The sequence below is a fragment of the Pelophylax lessonae genome, assembly GCF_965119305.1.
Source record: "Pelophylax lessonae genome assembly, chromosome: 7".
Taxonomy (NCBI): domain Eukaryota; kingdom Metazoa; phylum Chordata; class Amphibia; order Anura; family Ranidae; genus Pelophylax; species Pelophylax lessonae.
In genome coordinates, this window is record NC_138774.1 from 102543718 (window position 1) to 102561163 (window position 17446).

At 46.2% G+C, this 17446-nt stretch overlaps 1 protein-coding gene across 1 annotated transcript in view; it reads left to right on the plus strand.

Annotated features, from left to right (window-relative positions):
* Nucleotides 1–10473, plus strand: part of CLPTM1 (CLPTM1 regulator of GABA type A receptor forward trafficking) — a 91465-nt gene extending 80992 nt beyond the window's left edge. The window contains exons 13-14 of the mRNA XM_082264482.1: nt 7656–7823; nt 9805–10473. Of these exons, the coding sequence (XP_082120608.1) occupies nt 7656–7823; nt 9805–9992 (356 nt within the window). The 3' untranslated portion in view covers nt 9993–10473. The remainder of the gene's footprint in view (nt 1–7655; nt 7824–9804) is intronic.
* Nucleotides 10474–17446: the final 6973 nt, after the last annotated feature.

The window sequence follows — 17446 nt, forward strand, 5'->3', positions numbered from 1 at the left end:
GCACTTTCTTTCACAGACTAGCTGCTCTCCAATCCAGCAGGGTCCAGTTCTGAGCTGAATGGTTGTGATATTAAAGTGATTGTAAAGTCTTGTTTTTTTTTTTCTAAAATAACAAACATGTTATACTTACATGCCCTGTGAAGTGGTTTTGCACGGGGCAGCCTGGGTCCTCTTCTTCTCGGGTCCCTCTTAGCTGCTCCTAGTCCCCTCCCTCCTATCGAGTTCCTCCACATCAAATAGCGTGCTGTGGGGGCACCCGAGTCGAGCTGCAGCTCTGTGTGTCTATTCAGACACTGACCTGCCTTTCTCCCCTGATTGGCAAACTGACTTTGACATCTGCGGGAGCCAATAGCTCTGCTGCGGTGTCTCGGCCAATCAGGAGCGACTGTCCCGGATGGCTGAGGGACTCGTGGACAAAGATGGGGCTCAGGTAAGTATTAGGGGGTGTTGGGGAGGCTGCTGCACACAGAAGGCTTTTTATCTTAATGCATGGAATGCATTAAAATCGGGGAAAAAAAACCCTTCTGCCTTCACAACTCCTTTAAGAGAAATTCTTGCACTTAGCTCAAAATAAATGTATGATCGACTGGTGCAACTTATGTAACCCAGACACGGAGCCAATACCAAATCTAAAACAGAAATTCGTGCTCTGTCCCTTTAAATCATATAATGATCAAATTATTCCTAAACTGCCTTACCTGTCAACTCAAAAATGCAACAAAAAAGTGCAAATTAAGCAATATGTAAACCACAGAAGCAAAACCTAGTGAAAAAAGCAATAGTGCAAATCAAGCAGTAAATGAATTGCTGATATCAATGATCAAAAAAGATCATAAAGAGCCTCCTATGTAAAAAGTCCCTATATGAGTAATGATCATAAAGGTTCTCAGTGCTAAAAAAAAAAAAAAAAAAAAAGTTTCTTTTAAAAGTGCTGAAGTGCTCAAAGGTGCTCCTTCTTCAAAAAAAGATGGCTGCTTACCATACAGTATTGATCCCAAATTAGAGGGATCAAAAGAGCATGAAACCCATCTCCGGGTGAGAAGCTCCCATACAAAACCAAATCGTGACCATATGCATCCTCAGTAGACTGCAATGGACTATTTGAGAACCAGCCCATATATCATCATAAGATCACTCTCCATGGGATCACATATGACAGATATTCTGGAAAAAAACTGCTTAAAAGGCATCAAAAGTAAAACACTAGCCGCCGCATCTCCCGTTTTGTCGTCACGCGATGACATCACACTCCACCCCACCTGTTTCCCCAAAAATGGTGTCCTCTGGGATTTTGTTTTAGGAAACTCGTCGGATGGAGTGTGTGTGATGTTATCTCTTGCCGACATGATGGGAGACTCTGCTGCTAGTGCGTTTTACTTTTGATACCTTTTATCTTTATCTTGATATCTTTTATCTTTACCGCTGACCTTCCTACACCAGGCGCTGATTTCTCTATCGTCCATTGACAGATGCAGCTCTTAATGCTTCGTCACTATTGGGTTATGCGCCATCTACAGGAGTAGACTAGGCAGTGAAAAGTTTTCACTCGACACGCCTCGTAGGTTTCCTACTGGCACTTCGGTCTCAGTTTTTTATTCTTTTTAGAATATTTCAGGGCTCACAGGTGGCTTTTTCGTGCCCCAGGGGCGCAGGAAAAAGGTGAACCGTTTAGGGCCTCCGGAGGGAACAAGAAGCCTTGGTCGGGTAAGCCCAAGGCTAGCCAGTCCGGTTCGGCGGCAAAATCCTCCTTTGCATGAAGGGACACGCTCACCCGGTTCGGGGGTGGGGGGACGTCTGCATAACTTTAGGGAACCCTGAACGCTTCTGCTTCAAGACAAGTGGGTTCACGAACTAATCCGTTCATGGTACAAGATTGAATTTAGATCTCGCCCAGCAGACAGGTTCTTTCCATCGAATCTCCGTCTGTCTCTGGATCGCTTAAAGGATCTCAGGGAGGCAGTGCAGGATCTTCTTGCACAGGAAGTGATTGCCCCGGTTTCCTCTGCAGGAACGGTTTTGAGGTTTTTATTCAAACCTGTTCACGGTGCCTGGAAAGGAAGGCAAGGTGCGTCCTATTCTGGACCTGAAATCGCTGAACCGCTTTGTGCGGGTGCAGAAGTTTCGGATGGAATCCATTCGGTCGGTGGTAGCATTTCTAAATCAAGGGGACTTTCTGGCCTCCATCGATTTAAAAGATGTGTATCTGCACGTCCCTAACTACGAGGGTCATTAGCGGTATCTCTGTTTCGCGTTGGCGGTGGAGCACTTTCAATTTGTGGCATTACCCTTTGGTCTAGCCTCTGCTCCCAGAGTCTTCACCAAGATGTTGGCCCCTGTGTTAGCCTTGCTGCGCAAGAAGGGGATTGCGATCCTCAGATGTCTGGACGATCTCCTGTTTAGAGCATGTTCTCATGCAACCCTGGAGGGAGGCCTGGCGGTCACGGTTCAGACACTTCAGGAATTTGGGTGGACCATAAACTTCCGGAAGTCGGCGCTGACTCCGTCAGTGCATCTGAATTACCTGGGCATGATTTTGGTCTCCTCTCTGGCAAGGGTTTTTCTCCCCGGGGCCAAACTTCAGACCTTGCAGAGCGAGGTCAGGTTGCTGAGGGACAATGATCTCTTTTCCCTGCGGACTTGTAAGAGGGCCCTGGGGCTGATGGTATCGACCTTCGAGGCGGTTCCGTTCGCTCAATTTCACACAAGGCCTCTTCAAACGGAGATCCTCACCAAATGGGACAAGGATTCACAGTCCATAGACAGAATGGTATGCCGAAGCAGTTTCAGGAGTTCAGAGCTCTTGTGGTGGCTTCTGTCGCCTGCTGAGCCAGGGCAGGTCTTTTCTGCCACTGTTATGGACGGTTGTCACCACGGATGCCAGCCTGTCATGCTGGGGTGAAGTGTTGGAAATCTCTGTGCCCAGGGTAGATGGTCAACGGAGGAATCCTCTTTACCGATAAATGTCCTGGAGCTGAGGGCGATCAAGCTCTGCCTGCTCCATTGGACGTCTCGGGTGCAATTCGACAATGCCACGGCTGTGGCGTACATCAATCATCAAGGGGGCACCAAGAGTGTCCGGGCGGCCAGGTTAGTGACCGAGATTCTGTCTTGGGCCGAGGCTCAAGTTCCGGCTCTCTCTGCAGTCCACATTCCCAGTGGGGAGAATTGGCAGGCGGATTACCGGAGTCGTCAGGCTCTGGATCAGGGAGAATGATCCCTACATCCAGAGTTTTTTCACCTCCTGTGTGCCCGATGGGGGACTCCGGAGGTGGATCTGTTCACGGCTCATCTGAACAAAAAGGTGGAGTGGTTTGTGGCCAGGGCTCGGGACCCTCTGGCCGACGCCACAGACGCATTGGTGGTGCCTTGGAGCCATTATTGGCTGATTTATGCCTTTCCTCCGATACAGCGGTTGTCCAGGTTCCTCCCCAGGTTGGCAGTGGAAAGGGTGCCGGTGATTCTGGTAGCCCCAGACTGGCCTCGCCGGTCTTGGTACGTAGACCTGGTAAAGATGGTCGTCGAGCCTCCTTGGCGGCTGCCTCTTGAGAGGATCTTCTGTCTCAGGGGCCGATCTTCCATCCTGCTTTACAGTCACTGGCTTTAACGGCGTGGCTGTTGAAGGCCAGGTGTTGAGAGACCGTGGTCTCTCTGACTCTGTGATTCCTACCCTGTTGAGGGCTAGGAAGGCGACTTCCAGGAAGATTTATCATCGTACTTGGAAGATGTATATTGCCTGGTGTGAATTGTAAAAATTGCAACCTCGCTCGTTTTCGGTGGCGAGGGTCTTGGCTTTCTTACAGAAAGGTGTTGAGTAACGCTTGGCTTTAGGCACGATTAAAGGTCAAGTGCCAGCCTTAGCTATTCACTTCCAATGCCCGTTGGTGACTAATTCCTTTATCCGCACCTTTATTCAGGGAGTGCCTCGTCTGGCTCCGCCGAGAAGATCCCCCTTGCCTCCGTGGGATCTGAATTTGGTTTTGTCTGTTCAACGGCCTCCTTTCAAAAATATTAGGGACATATCTCTGCCCTTGTTGTCTCAGAAGGTCACCTTCCTGGTGACTATCACTTCTGCACGCAGAGTGAGGTGGTGGCTCTGTCCTGCCGTTCGCCTTATTTGTTCATTCATAGGGATAAGGTTGTTCTGCGACCTAATCAATCTTTTCTTCCTAAGGTGGTGTCTGCCTTCCATCTCAATGAGGATATTGTTTTGCCTTCACTTTTTTTTTAAACCTAAGCATCCCAATTTGCCTTGCATTCTCTAGATGTGGTGCGGGCGATCAGAGTTTACCTTTCGGCAACAGAGTTTTTCGGACTGATTCTCTGTTTGTCATTCCTGAGGGATTTCGTAAGGGTTCGGCTGCGTCTGCTGCGACCATATCCAAATGGATCAGGCAGACAATTGTTCAGGCCCATTCATTAAAGGGTCCGGTTCCTCCTTTCCCTGTGAAGGCGCATTCTACTAGAGCGCTCAGTGCCTCTTGGGCTTTTCGCCATCAGGCTTCTGTTGCTCAGATGTGTAAAGCGGCGATTTGGTCATCTGTACACACTTTTACAAAGTTCTACAAAGTTGATTTAATGGCATCCTCGGATGCTTCCTTTTGGCCGCAAGGTTTTGCAGGCTGCTGTTTAAGATGAAAGAGACTTGTTTTTTTTCTCTTTCCTTGGTTGAATTCTTGTTTTAAGGGAAAGCTCCCGTTGGTCTTGAGCTTTTTTGTTACCCAGTTTGCTGCTGGTCAGCCTTGGATATACGTTGACGGTTTTGGTTGCGTTGTTCCCATCCCTCATGCCTACACTGCTTTGGGACGTCCCAATAGTGAAGAAGCATTAAGAGCTGCGTCTGTCAATGGACGATAGAGAGAACTGGATTTTTGTAAGAACTTACCGTAAAATCCTTTTCTCTGAATCCATTGACAGACGCAGCTTCCGCCCCTCTACTTGAGGTTTGGTTGTGTCTTCTTCCACTGCTTGCTACGAAACTGATCTGAGAGCAGAGTGTGTCTGGGGCTATGTAGTGAGAGACAGCCCCTATAGGCGTGTCGAGTGAAAACTTTTCACTGCCTAGTCTACTGCTGTAGATGGCGCATAACCCAATAGTGAGGAAGCATTAAGGGCTGCGTCTGTCAATGGACTCAGAGAAAAGGATTTTACGGTAAGTTCTTACAAAAATCCAATTTTTCCTCCAATACAATCAGATTTTTAAAGCAGTATTAAACCCAAAACCTAAATTGTAATCTATTGCAGCTTACCAATCTTTAGATCTTTTTTTTTTCTTCAGGCTTTTTCTCTGTTTTCACCTAATGATCTGGCTAGTAACATACCTCCTGTATTAAAGTGCTCCCACTCTGGACAAAGGAGAAAACGGGACACTTTTGGACAGCAAGATTGTTAGTCTGGGAGCAGGGGAGTGTTCGATGTACTAACAGATTTAGATACACTAACAAATTGAAAACCAACTCCAGCTAATACTTCATAGGCAGTTATAGCAACAGTTTTTTTGCCTTTTGTGATAAAGGTTTTGCATAAATAAAAGCGGATTATTGCATTGTAAACCTACTTGCAGTGTTAAAGTGGAACTGCAGCCCGCTGTAAAACAGCTGTGACCAGGGAGGCTTTTATTGCACTATCTCTTCTACAATAAAAATCCCCCTATCTGTCTGCTTGCCATCTCCTCCGGCATTGTAAACTGAGCTGCGTATTAGCAGCTGAGCTTACAGTGCTAAACCAGTCTCCAAGTGCCAGTAGTGACCTCAGTCACTGCCGACCAATGAAGAGGCCCAAAGACCGACACCCAGACGATGTCAGTGCAGGACAGTTGGACAGGTAAGTATGGAGACTTTAGTTCCACTTTAAATGGTTTGTCTCATCTCTAAGCTGAGCTGCTCATGCTTAGCTCAGTTTATAGTGCCAGGCCAGTATACAAGTGCCAGGATGAGGGCCCTCCTCGCGCGTGTAATGCAGAGGCCCAGAAACTGGCACTCTGAAAAAGGTGCTGGCACAGGACTGTTGAACAGGTGTGTATGGAGACATTTTTACGCTTTTTAAATGGTTTGTCTTATCTCTGTAACTGATACACAAGAGAACTTGTTCTTTTGAAAAACAGACTTACTGGCCAGATTGCTAGATGAAAATAGAAGAATGAAAACCTAAAAAGGAAAACTAATGCAGCCATTATATCTAAGAATTGGTAAGCTGCCATATAATGTTTGTTATTGGGCTCAATACCACTTTAAATGATAATACACACAATTATTATTTCAATACCTTCCTTTACATCGATGTTCATTATTTAATGACAGAACAAATCCACAATCCCATACTTGCCACCTGTCCTGGATTTAATTAAAAAGTGTAGCGCTAAACCAAATCTAATAACAAATATCACATAGGTAAGTTGTGCAAATATATCAATGTAAAAACTGTGCTACGTGTGAGCAGCACAGAAATGTCCCTGAATCTTTTCCAAAAACATGCCACACCAAACCACAAGGTTCTGCAGCACCATGTCGTTTGATGCACGTTTTTGCAGATGCATGGGAAGTGCCAGTAACAATAGAACTGCTGTGCGTCTGCTGAAGGGCAGCATATTTCTGTGTATGTTGTAAAAGTATGCAATTTTACGTAGCTTCCCAACAGGCATAGATGTGAGCATATCCTTAGTCTTTAGTTTATGTGGTGCGCTTACACTTTTGATTTTACAGAATTTGGATTAGCACAGGGTTAAATAGAATGGCCATAAAGTATCTTTAATTTATCTGGACATACAGAGTACTTGGAGGTTGCTAATATATTATATAACAGGAGGTTGTTTTCTTGGAACAAGTACTATTATCTTTAGTTTTTTTTCTATTCGTGACAAGCACAGTTGTTTTTTGATTATAGACCTGACCGCTTCTTGGCCCCCAATTCCTATCAGCTTGCATCACCCCCCAGGCCAATTCATACATTCAGCTGACAATCCTCACTCCAGGCATTGATTTTTATTGGTATCCCCTCCCACTTTTATAATGCTCCCCTCCCACAGTATCCTGGGACACGTTACATGCCCCAGGAGCTTGCAGTACTATTAACAGAGCGCCGCACAAGCTTACACCTGCGCTGTGGGGAACCAGCTATGGTTCCTCAGGAAGGCTCAGCCGACTCCGTATCCAAGATGGCAGCGACGGGGTCATATGTTGGTAAGAAGAACCGGTTGCAGGAGGACAGCGGTGGTTTCCAGGCACTAGGTTGGTAGGTTGTAACGTATTTCTAAAAGGCAACAGCTACAGTAGGTTTATGGCACCACAGCATGTTAATGTACGAAATGCGTATGTTGCCCCAATGCAAAATCGTAATTCTTCAATATTAATCGAATATTTAAGGTAACAGACAAACGTCCGGCTTTTGTCCAAGGGGCATGACTGAAAAGGTCTGCCAATCATCATCTGATCAGTGTGTTGTGGGGGGGTGGGAGAGATCCCATCCCCCTGTAAGAACACAATAGCTCAACGGGGAGATCTCTGTACTAACATTAATTAGATTGTTAGTACAGGGTCTCCTCCCAAGCATTAAAGAAAAAAATAAAACTGATTGTTTGAACTAAGCATTTGTCTTGAAGATAAAAATAATTCCTTGCCCAGAGGAGGTTGAATGACTTAACATTTATTTTTGTATTCCAGGGTTTATCACAATGACTCCACAGTTGTTTATCAACTACAAGTTGAAGTCAGTAGCCCACCTCCCATGGAGGATGTTAACCTACAAAGCTCTGAACACCTTCATCGATGATCTCTTTGCTTTTGTCATTAAGATGCCCATGATGTACAGGATTGGGTGTCTGAGAGATGGTAAGGTTCCTTTTGAAATATTTACAGTCTTGTACGAAAAACTTTAGTCTCTTGTTCTATATTTGTAGCACATTTAGAATTCCGAATTGAGCTCTTGTTTTTATTCCATCACAACTAAAGCCCAATTCAACTTATTTATTTTTTTTTTTTATTTTTTTTTTTTGCAAAGCAAACATGATCCATAAAAATGTAATAAATATACATATGTGCATTTTTTTTTCTTTGCTTGCGTGGGCAAGTTTAAAAGTATGTGAAAGCAAAACTTTTTTCTTTTGGCTAAAGTGAAGCGGGATTGCAACACCTGTCAGTTTTTATTGCGTTAATGAGATTCACACTTTCTATTTGTCCTGTTAACCATAACCATTACCATAACCTTAGGGGGAGGGTCAAGGGGGTTCCCTTAATTTGCAGAGATTTCTTCTCACTTCCTGTTTTGGCTGTGAGATAGGAAATGAAGGCAAATTTTCCCAATGGTACACAGATGGCAGAGAAGAAGCGACGGGTTATAACCCTCCCTTACACTATCCAAAATAAAGAAAAAATTTTTTCCTATAGTTATACTTTAAAACCATTCCATGTTTGCCTGTATCATCTCCTTTTAGTAACATGGAAAATTTTGCTCCTTTAGATCTTCTGCTTTGTATCAAGTCAGTGAGCATCAGTTGGCTTTCTCCACACTGTGATCTTCTGGGCACATAGGATATTGCCCTGTGATTATATACATAGATCAATCACTGAAGGGTATGAAGGGATTGGTAATGGTGCTAACCTGTTTAAAAAAGTGTATTGCACTGGATCCCGTGTGTGCATTTTGGTGATAAATACAATTATAAACCAAGTGAAAATAAATTCCATGTGATCATAAAGTGCAAGTGCCAAATGACAGGATCTATATTTGGGCTGAGAATGTATATGTGCCCAGAAAGTGCTTAGGTGCTAGAAATAAATGTGAAACATCAAATATAAAGTGCTGATTTATTTATTCCAAAGGTGCAATAATAGTGTGGGTATTTACAAAATATTAAAATAATATAAAGTGTTGTCCGTAAACATATAAAATTAGGACTTTTATCACTACTGTGCAAAAAGCGGTGCTAGTGAACAAAGGAAAAAGTGGTGGAATCACTTAGGTTATTGCCGAGAAGTGCTATGCCTAAGAAAAGCACTAGGTGTCGCACTCACCCTTTTTCACTCCTGAGCACAGGGTATTGAATACAGGCTGTAATAGTCTCCACAAACACAGCAGGTAAAAACTCAGGGTGCAATCGTTTTGGTGTGCAAACCTCAGGGGGATCCTCCGGATGAAGGTCCAATCTGGGTGCTCAAGACAAAGAAAGCCCCATGGTGTAGTATATACAATTGAATGAAAAGCAAGTGTAGCAAAACTCACATTTCAGGCTGATCAATTTCAGTAAGCGATGCAGACGCCGGGCGCTGAGATGCTTCCGCGTTCCACGGCTATCCTACGCATTTCGTCATTGGACGTCTACTAGAGCGGCCACTACTAGACTTCCAATGACGAAACGCATAGGGAGGAGTTTGTACGTCAACTTGGAATTTTTCACTTGGTTTATAATTGTATTTATCACCAAAATACACACACGGGATCCAGTGCAATACACTTTTTTAAAAAGGTTAGTGTCGTTACCAATCCCTCATACCCTTCATATACTTGACCTCTAATCTTAGAGGTTGGTTGGTGGCAGCTTCATACCTGTACACAATTGTTTTTACACACTTCATAGCGCTGGTCAAATGCATTTTTTTCATTGATCAATCACTGTATGGTGCACTTTTATTGTATTGAGAACTGTAAACAAGAAGATGAGGGTGCTGCCAATGTATATAGCGAGACTATGGGAAGTGTGTTCCTCTGTGTTTGGGGTCCCAATGAGTGTAGGGATGTCACTGGATATGCAGATCTTTTGTGAAAGGATTTTTTGGCTGCTTTTGATCTTTGTTTTAATTTTTTTCACTGCAGATGTGGTTTTCTTCATCTATTTGTACCAGCGCTGGATTTATAGAGTGGATCCCACGCGAATGAATGAGTTTGGGACCAGTGGCGAGGCACCTGCCCCTTTACCAGTCCAGGATGGGACAGCAATCCTTCCCCCCTCCCCTGAAGACACATCTCAACCCAAACCAGCAGAAGACAAAAAGAAAGACTGATTTATTTCTCCCATTATCCCCCCCCCATCCTTACATGAACTGTTCATCCCCCTCTGTGGGGGGTAAATCGGCTGCTGTTTTATATATAAACCCCTCCTGTCCCCAACCCTCTTTGTTGAGACGGTGTTTCCCCGTCATTCTGTATATGGGACTGGTGAAGTTTGTCTTTCTCTGCCCGCCCTCTTCCTTTCAGTCATTCTCTGTCTTTCCACCTGTTTCCCTCCTCTTTCTCCTTCCCTCTTACTCTTTCTGGCCCAACTCCCTCTGCTTCTCCCTCTTGCACTGCTGTCTCCTCTCTTATATAATTTCGTTGTGACGTGTCTCTCTTCCTGCCCTCTCGGTCATGACTCCTCCACGGGATCAATGCGCAAATTGAGTTTAATAAATGTGGCCACTCTTTAATTTTTTGCAGTCTGTGCAGCACTTGGGAGCTTGCAAGCTTGCTGGCCTGCGTTGCACCAAGGGATCCCACTACTTGCTGTTTACACACAGCCAGGGTCCTGAACATCCCTATAAATTGACTGCACACTTTCTCAAATATGAGTTATGAGGCACTTGAAACGCACCTGTTGCCTTTGGTTAAAAAAACAAATTCATTACTCTGCGATGTAAGAGATGGAGGTGTGTGTATATGTATGTATGTATGTGTATATATATATATATATATATATATATATATATATATATATATATATATATATATATATATACACACACGCCTCTGTCTCTATTTTTTTTTTTTTTTTTGTGGAGTCTATTATCCAGACCCACGGATGAGTTTACATTGACATTCTACTCACTCTCCTATCTTTCCCTGCCTGACATCACTTAATTTATTCACTGCACTAACAAAATAAAAGAAGAATGTCTGTCATAAAGGAGGGATTAAAAAAAAAATGTATATGCCCAAATAAGGGGGCAAACCTACTGTCAAAAGTAGTATCTTATCAAATTTTATTTTTTATTTTACTTTTTTTTGACCAATATAAAAAAATGTCATATCTTGGATCAAACTGATTGATAAATGAAATATGTACAATGTGACAGGTCCTCTGTACTTGCAATGTGCTTGTTTTTGAGGCGTAGATGTGTTTGCACTGTTTCATATGTATAACTCAATAGAGACAGCAGTAAATGGACCAGTCTGAGTCACGCTGACCTATTCCAGTGTCTGACCAGGGCCTGTGTGTTCGTTTTCATGGCTGATCATCGGCCATCTTGAAAAAGAAAAAAAAAAACTTGGAAGACAACACACTTTTCCCGTTGTAAAATGCACTGTGTATGTTTTTGAATCTTTTTTTTTTTTTTTTTTAACCGAGGTAAAATATATGTTGTACATGGAGCATGAGGGTTGTTTACCAACATTGGAAAAGGATGTAACTTCTTAAAAGAATATTGTGACCAACCAGAATCTCATCATTTTTATCTGTGAACAGTGTGGGTGAATAATCCTCATTTGGGCTTATCTTCTACTGTAAATGGCAGCAATATCCAGTATCCCTTGGCAGCCAAGTACAATTGAACAGTTTGCAACATATATTGGATAGATCAAAGGTACACAACATTCAAATGTTAACATTTGTCATGAAAACACATCCAGGAAATACGGCCGTTTATCCAGTGCCTTGGTTTCTCATTCCTGCATTGCGGAATCCAGGTCACACATTTTGAATCATGATCGTAAATTGGTGTTCTAAAACTCCATCTTCTTAAACATAGTGTTATTCAGGCTGGGAAGTCGCAGAGAAAACCTAAGAGGCCTGTATCTTAAAGTAGAATACCAGTCAAATACTAACTAGAATTAAACCTGCTCCCACCCCCATTGTAAAGCTGGCCATAGATGGATTGAATCTTGGACGGTTCAGCAGGTACTGGTCAAGATTTGATCCAGCTATGGGCAGGCTAGTTATACTGAAGTCGATCCATCTATTGACTTCAGTGAAACCATTCTGTTGGACTTTTTGCATGTGATTACGGTCAGCGGCTACAGCCACCAGCAGGGTTCATTGCATTTTGCCGGCAGATAAGGCTCCCCACCAGCAGAACACAATAGCACTGCAGGAGCGATTCTTCCATTAACACTGTATTGATGGGGGAATTGAGTGATTTTCTTTCCTTCCATCTGTGGTGGAAGGAAAGAAAACTATAATTTTATGGCTTACTTACGCCGGTACTAACTACTCTCTAAAGGAAAGATGTCTATACTTACCAATTGTGAGGGTGCTCCAGTCTGCTCACATGATCTCTCCAGCAGCCAACTTCAGCGAAGTGGAAAGATCACGGACAATGGCTGCAGAGCCAGGTGGGGCAGTGGCATCACCCATAGGCCCACTATGGGGCGTCGTCGCCTGTCCCTCCTCTACACTGCAGCCAGCGCTGGGAACCGATTATGTGACCGGACCGGAGTGCCCTCAGAATAGGTAAATATGGACGTCTTTCCCTTACAGGCTAGTTACAATAGGTTTAGAATGGGGTTGGGACCAGGTTTAGGTATAGTTAGTATTTGACGGAAACGTTACTTTATTAATGCCAATGCTATATAAGCACACACTCCCCAGAACTGACATTACCAGCCTTTGCAGGCCAATGCATTTAAAAACAAAACAGAAAATTAATCCCCCCTTCCCCCATTTTAAGGGCTTGTTTACACTCACAGCGTGAAGTCTCCTCTTAAAAGTGATATGTGCTCTAATTTTTATTTTTTTTTTTCCAGAAAGAGGCGATGTATCGCCTAAATGCTGCACTACCGCCCACCAAGCACAACTGGGGTATAATTTGCAGCCTAAAGTGAAACTACACTGCATCTGAGTGCCAAAAACGCTATTTAATTAATTTTCAATATTCAAATCAAACTAGCCCATCCATGTTTTATGGCTAGGCAGAAAAAAAGTCTGGCTACGCCTATAGGCAGATCCAGGGGGTATAATCCCTCTCTCTGCTATAGGTACTCAGGTTTTTTTTTCTGCCTAGTCAGGAGTAAGGACCTAGTTCCTAGCTGGGATCTCTGGTCCTGGCAATTTTTTCTTTTTAGATCACATTTTTTTCTCCTGGATTTTTTCCTGTGAGATCTACAGTCAACTGCTGGACTGGGCTGACGGACTGGATCATTTAGATCCAGTGGTTCCCCCCAGTCTGGCCAGCAAGCGCGCACAGACTTCAGCTCCACACTTGGTCGACCGCGACATATCCCCACTGGACAGTAGCTGGCCTGTGAGTTAAATGCCTCGCGAGGTCGCATACGATTAGGTCTCGGCATGAGTCACAGCATTCCTCCGGCAGCCGCTCCTGTCTGGAGCGGTCCCGCCTGGTTCCTGATACAACTGTCCCCCCTCTCCCCCTGGAAGGTTTTGGGGTGGACATGGGCCCCTGCATGGGACGGTTGGACCCCTGGGTACTCCTACTTCCCGTTAGGCACCCCCTCATCAGTCTGGGGTGGCCTGGTTCACAACCTACAGTGGGGGCAGGGTGCTGTGCTGGTGATGGGGGCTGGGAGGCGTGCTGCGGGCGATCGGCTATGGGGGGGACTGTACCTGGTGGGGGCTCCTGCCAGGTCCCCCCTTCCTGCCTGTGCCATTTTCTGAGGCCTAGGGATCCCTCCTGGGTCCCTAGGAGCCTAGTAGGGCTGCCATTTTATTTTAGCCTGAGTGCTTGATGCATTTTTCGGTGGTTTGCCATTAAAAAATAGCCATTGCAGTAGAGCCCTCTGGGTGGCAATTTTGGCGGTGGGAGCCCCTCCTCATCCCCTGGTGCTGACTCCTGGATCTTTTCATTTCCTGATCACCGTTCGTGCAGTGCAGATTCTCCTGGTAGCTGCAGTGCCTGGTTTCTGCAGGGTGAGGAGTCTGGATGGGGTCCTCTCCCTCTCTACTGCGGATCGATTGGTGCTCTGTGGCTGGCAACCGGGTGAGCTGCCAGAGCTTTAGGGGTTGTCCCTTAGCAGGGTTTTATACTTTTTTGTGGGGTCCTCCTGGTGATCATGGAGTCTTGGAGCACATCTTCCCAACTGATTCCCTCTCTGAGGCTGCGGGGCCCTCTGGGTCCCATCCATTAATGCACTGACAGCAGTCCTGGAGTCCTTGGTGTCCCGGGTGGAGGTGGCTTTTGGGCGAAGGGCTGGCAAAAAGCATCCCCTGGCTCATCAGTCTCATCAGATCTCGAATCTGGTTCGGCCACCGCAGATGTGGGTCACCTTGCTAGGTCTGCGACCATGTGCCCTGAATCCTCAGATAGTGAGGAGGATTCCTCCACTTCTGAAACCATGTACCAAAAGGCGCTGGTGGACGCACTGATTGTAGCTGTGCGGAAGACCTTAAAGATGGTGGACGCAGCTGAAGCTTCAGTGGAGCAGCATGGTTCCCTTTTGACAGTCACAAGCCATCCAGAGCGGAAAAGGTGTTCCTTTTCTTCTCCTATTTTGACATAATTGTCACTAAACAATGGGGATGAACAAAGCATCCCCTTGGGGTCTGGATTTTGCTAGACAATACCACTATGAGCAGTCCCTTCTTAAGAAGTGGACTGTTCAACTGGTGACGGACCCTCCGGTTTCCAGATTAAACAAGGCAACTATAATTCTGGTTGAAGAGTCCCCGACCTTTAAGGACCCGGCTGGCAGGAAGGCGGAGGCTTCAATATGTACACCCTGGCTGGTTCAGCACTGAGGTCAATATTCACCATTGCCCCGGTGCCGCAGACTGACTGAATGGGCTAGGCTTTTGTGCCATGACCTGTAGGGGGATTAGCTCCCCCCTGCCTTTGCTGAGCTGGCGCACCAGCTGGTCCAGGGACTGCAGTTTCTGTGATGTCTCTTTGGATGTGGCTCCCCTAGTGGCTCGGCTCTGTTTGGCAGTGGTCCTTCGGCATCTTTTTGGCTCAAATGCTGGTCTGCGGACCAGACTTAAAAAAAGGCCTTGACCTTCTCTTTCAAGGAGATCGCCTGGATGACATCATTAAAGGTCTCACAGGGAGGAAGAGTACCTTTCTTCCGCAGGCTACTAAGGGCAAGGACCCTCGTCGTAGACGTGGGCTCTCTTGGCTCATAAGAAGTTTTTTCGTCCCCTTATGGTCGTCTGACTAGGGATCCGGAGCCCTTCGGGGCCTCCTCTGGAGGATCCAAGCAAACTTGGTCTTGCAAGTCAAGAGCGGGTTTCTCCAGACCCTGCGGACAAGGCCTCTTCAGCATGAAGGTGCCCCCCCCCACCCGTTTCTGGGCTGGGGAGACATCTTCGCTGATTCCTGGACCCATGGACTTTCCTGGTACAAGTCAGGTGGTTCCAGGAGGTAATTTGGTCCGGCTACAAGAACGAGTTTCATTCTTACCCTCCGGTAAGGTTCTTCCTTCCAACATGCGACTGTCCCCGATCTGCTTACAGGGTCTTTTTGGAGTGGTGCAAGACCTTTAAAGGGTGATGGTCCCGATTCTGACTTTGGAACATTTTCAGGGGTTTTAGTCAAATCTGTTTAAAGTCCCATGGAAGGAAGGCAAGGTGCGTCCAATTCTGGACCTCAAGGCGCTTAACTGCTTTGTGCGGGTGCAGAAGTTCAGAATAGAGTCCGTTCACACAGTGGTGGCTTCCCAGCATCATGGGGATTTGTCTTGCCTCCATAGACATCAAGGATGCTTACCTTTACATTTCAGTATGTGTCGGGCTCCAGTGCTTCCTCCACTTTGCCATGGGAGAGGAGCATTATCAGTTTGTGGCGTTACCCTTTGGTCTCGCTTCTGCTCCTTGGGTCTTCACGAAAGTGTTGGCCCCGGTGCTAGCATTGTTACGCCAATGGGGGATCACGGTACTGGGTTACTTGGACGACCTCCTACTGCTCTGGTGGAAAACCTGGAAATCCCCATACGAGCTTGAGGGTGTTTGGCTGGATTCTGAGTTTTCAGAAGTCTGCTCTGGTTGTGTACACAAAGCTGGACTATCTGGGTCTAACTCTGGACTCAGCCTTAGCCAGAGTGCCCTTCCTCTGGACAAACTCCAGAAACTGCAGGCTTTAATTCGTCTCCTGCTGTCCAGCAGATGGTAATCCCCCTGGACTTGCATGCGGGTGCTGGGTCTGATGGTGTCTACCTTCGAGGCGGTTCTGTTTGCAAAGTTCCATACAAGGTCCCTGCAGAGGGATATTCTGGCCAAATGGGACAAGTATCGGCACTCTCTGGACAATCAGATCCGGCTTAGCCGGGGATTGAAAGATTCCCTGATATGGTGGCTTTGTTCTCTGGCATTTCAGATGGGCAAAACCTTCCTACACTGTATTGGACAGTGGTCACCACCAATGTCAGCCTGTCTGGCTGGGGAGGCGTCCTTGGCAAAAATTCTGCTGAGGGCATTTGGACACTGGAAGAGTTCAGACTACCGATCGATGTCTTGGAACTCCGAGCGATCATACTGTGCCTGGAACATTGGACTGATCATCTTCAGGAATGTCCAGTGCACATTTAATCGGACTATGTCACGGCCGTGGCTTATGTCCATCACCAGAGGGGCAAAAGAAATGTCCTGGCGGCTCTGGATGTAGCTGGCATTCTAAGGTGGGCAGAATGGTTAGTTCCAGCCCTCTCCGCCATACGCACATTCCCGGGGTGGAAAACTGGCAGGTGGATTACCGCAGACGGCGGACCAAGGGGAGTGGTCCCTTCATCAGTTGTGTCTCTGGGGAGGCATCCCCGAGGTAGATCTGTTGGTGTCCCGGCTCAACAGAAAGGTACAGAGGTTTGTGTCTCAGTCACAGGATCCTCTGGCAGACTCCACGGATGCGCCGGTGGCCCCGTGGGGTCAGTAACGGCTGATGTACGCCCTCTCAAGCTTCTGCCAAGATAGATGCAGAAGGGATTCTGGTCATCTTAGTGGCCCCGGACTGGCCTCGTCGGGTTTGGTATGCCAAACTGGTGCAGCTGGTCGCCGACATTCCTTGGAAGCTTCCTCTCAGGGAGGATCTGCTGTCCCAAGGACCAATCTTTCATCCTGCTTTACAGTTACTGGCTTTGACGGCTTGGCTGTCAGTGACTGCTTGGAGTCAGTGAATTTGACGCTGTTAAAAGCTAGGAATTTTACTTCTAGGAAGACGTACATTGCGGGGTGTCAGTCTCTTGGGGTTCATCCTCGCTCTTTTTTCGGTGGTTCGGATCTTGACCTTCCTTCAACAGGGAATTGAGCAGAACCTGGCCTTAGGTACTATCAAGGGTCAGGTGTCGGCCTTGGCAGTCTTCTTTCAACGGCCCTTGGCCACATACTCCTTTGTGCATACTTTTCTTTAGGGAGTTGGGCACTTGACCCCCTCAGTGCGGTCTCTGTTGCCGCCTTGGGACCTCAATTTGGTGCTCAGTCCTCCATAATCCTCCTTTTGAGAATCTTCTGGAGATTCCCCTGCTTACGCTGTCCCTGAAGGTAGCCTTTTTGGGGGCTTTAACCCCTGCGTGTAGGGTGTCGGAATTGGCTGTCCTTACTTGGTGG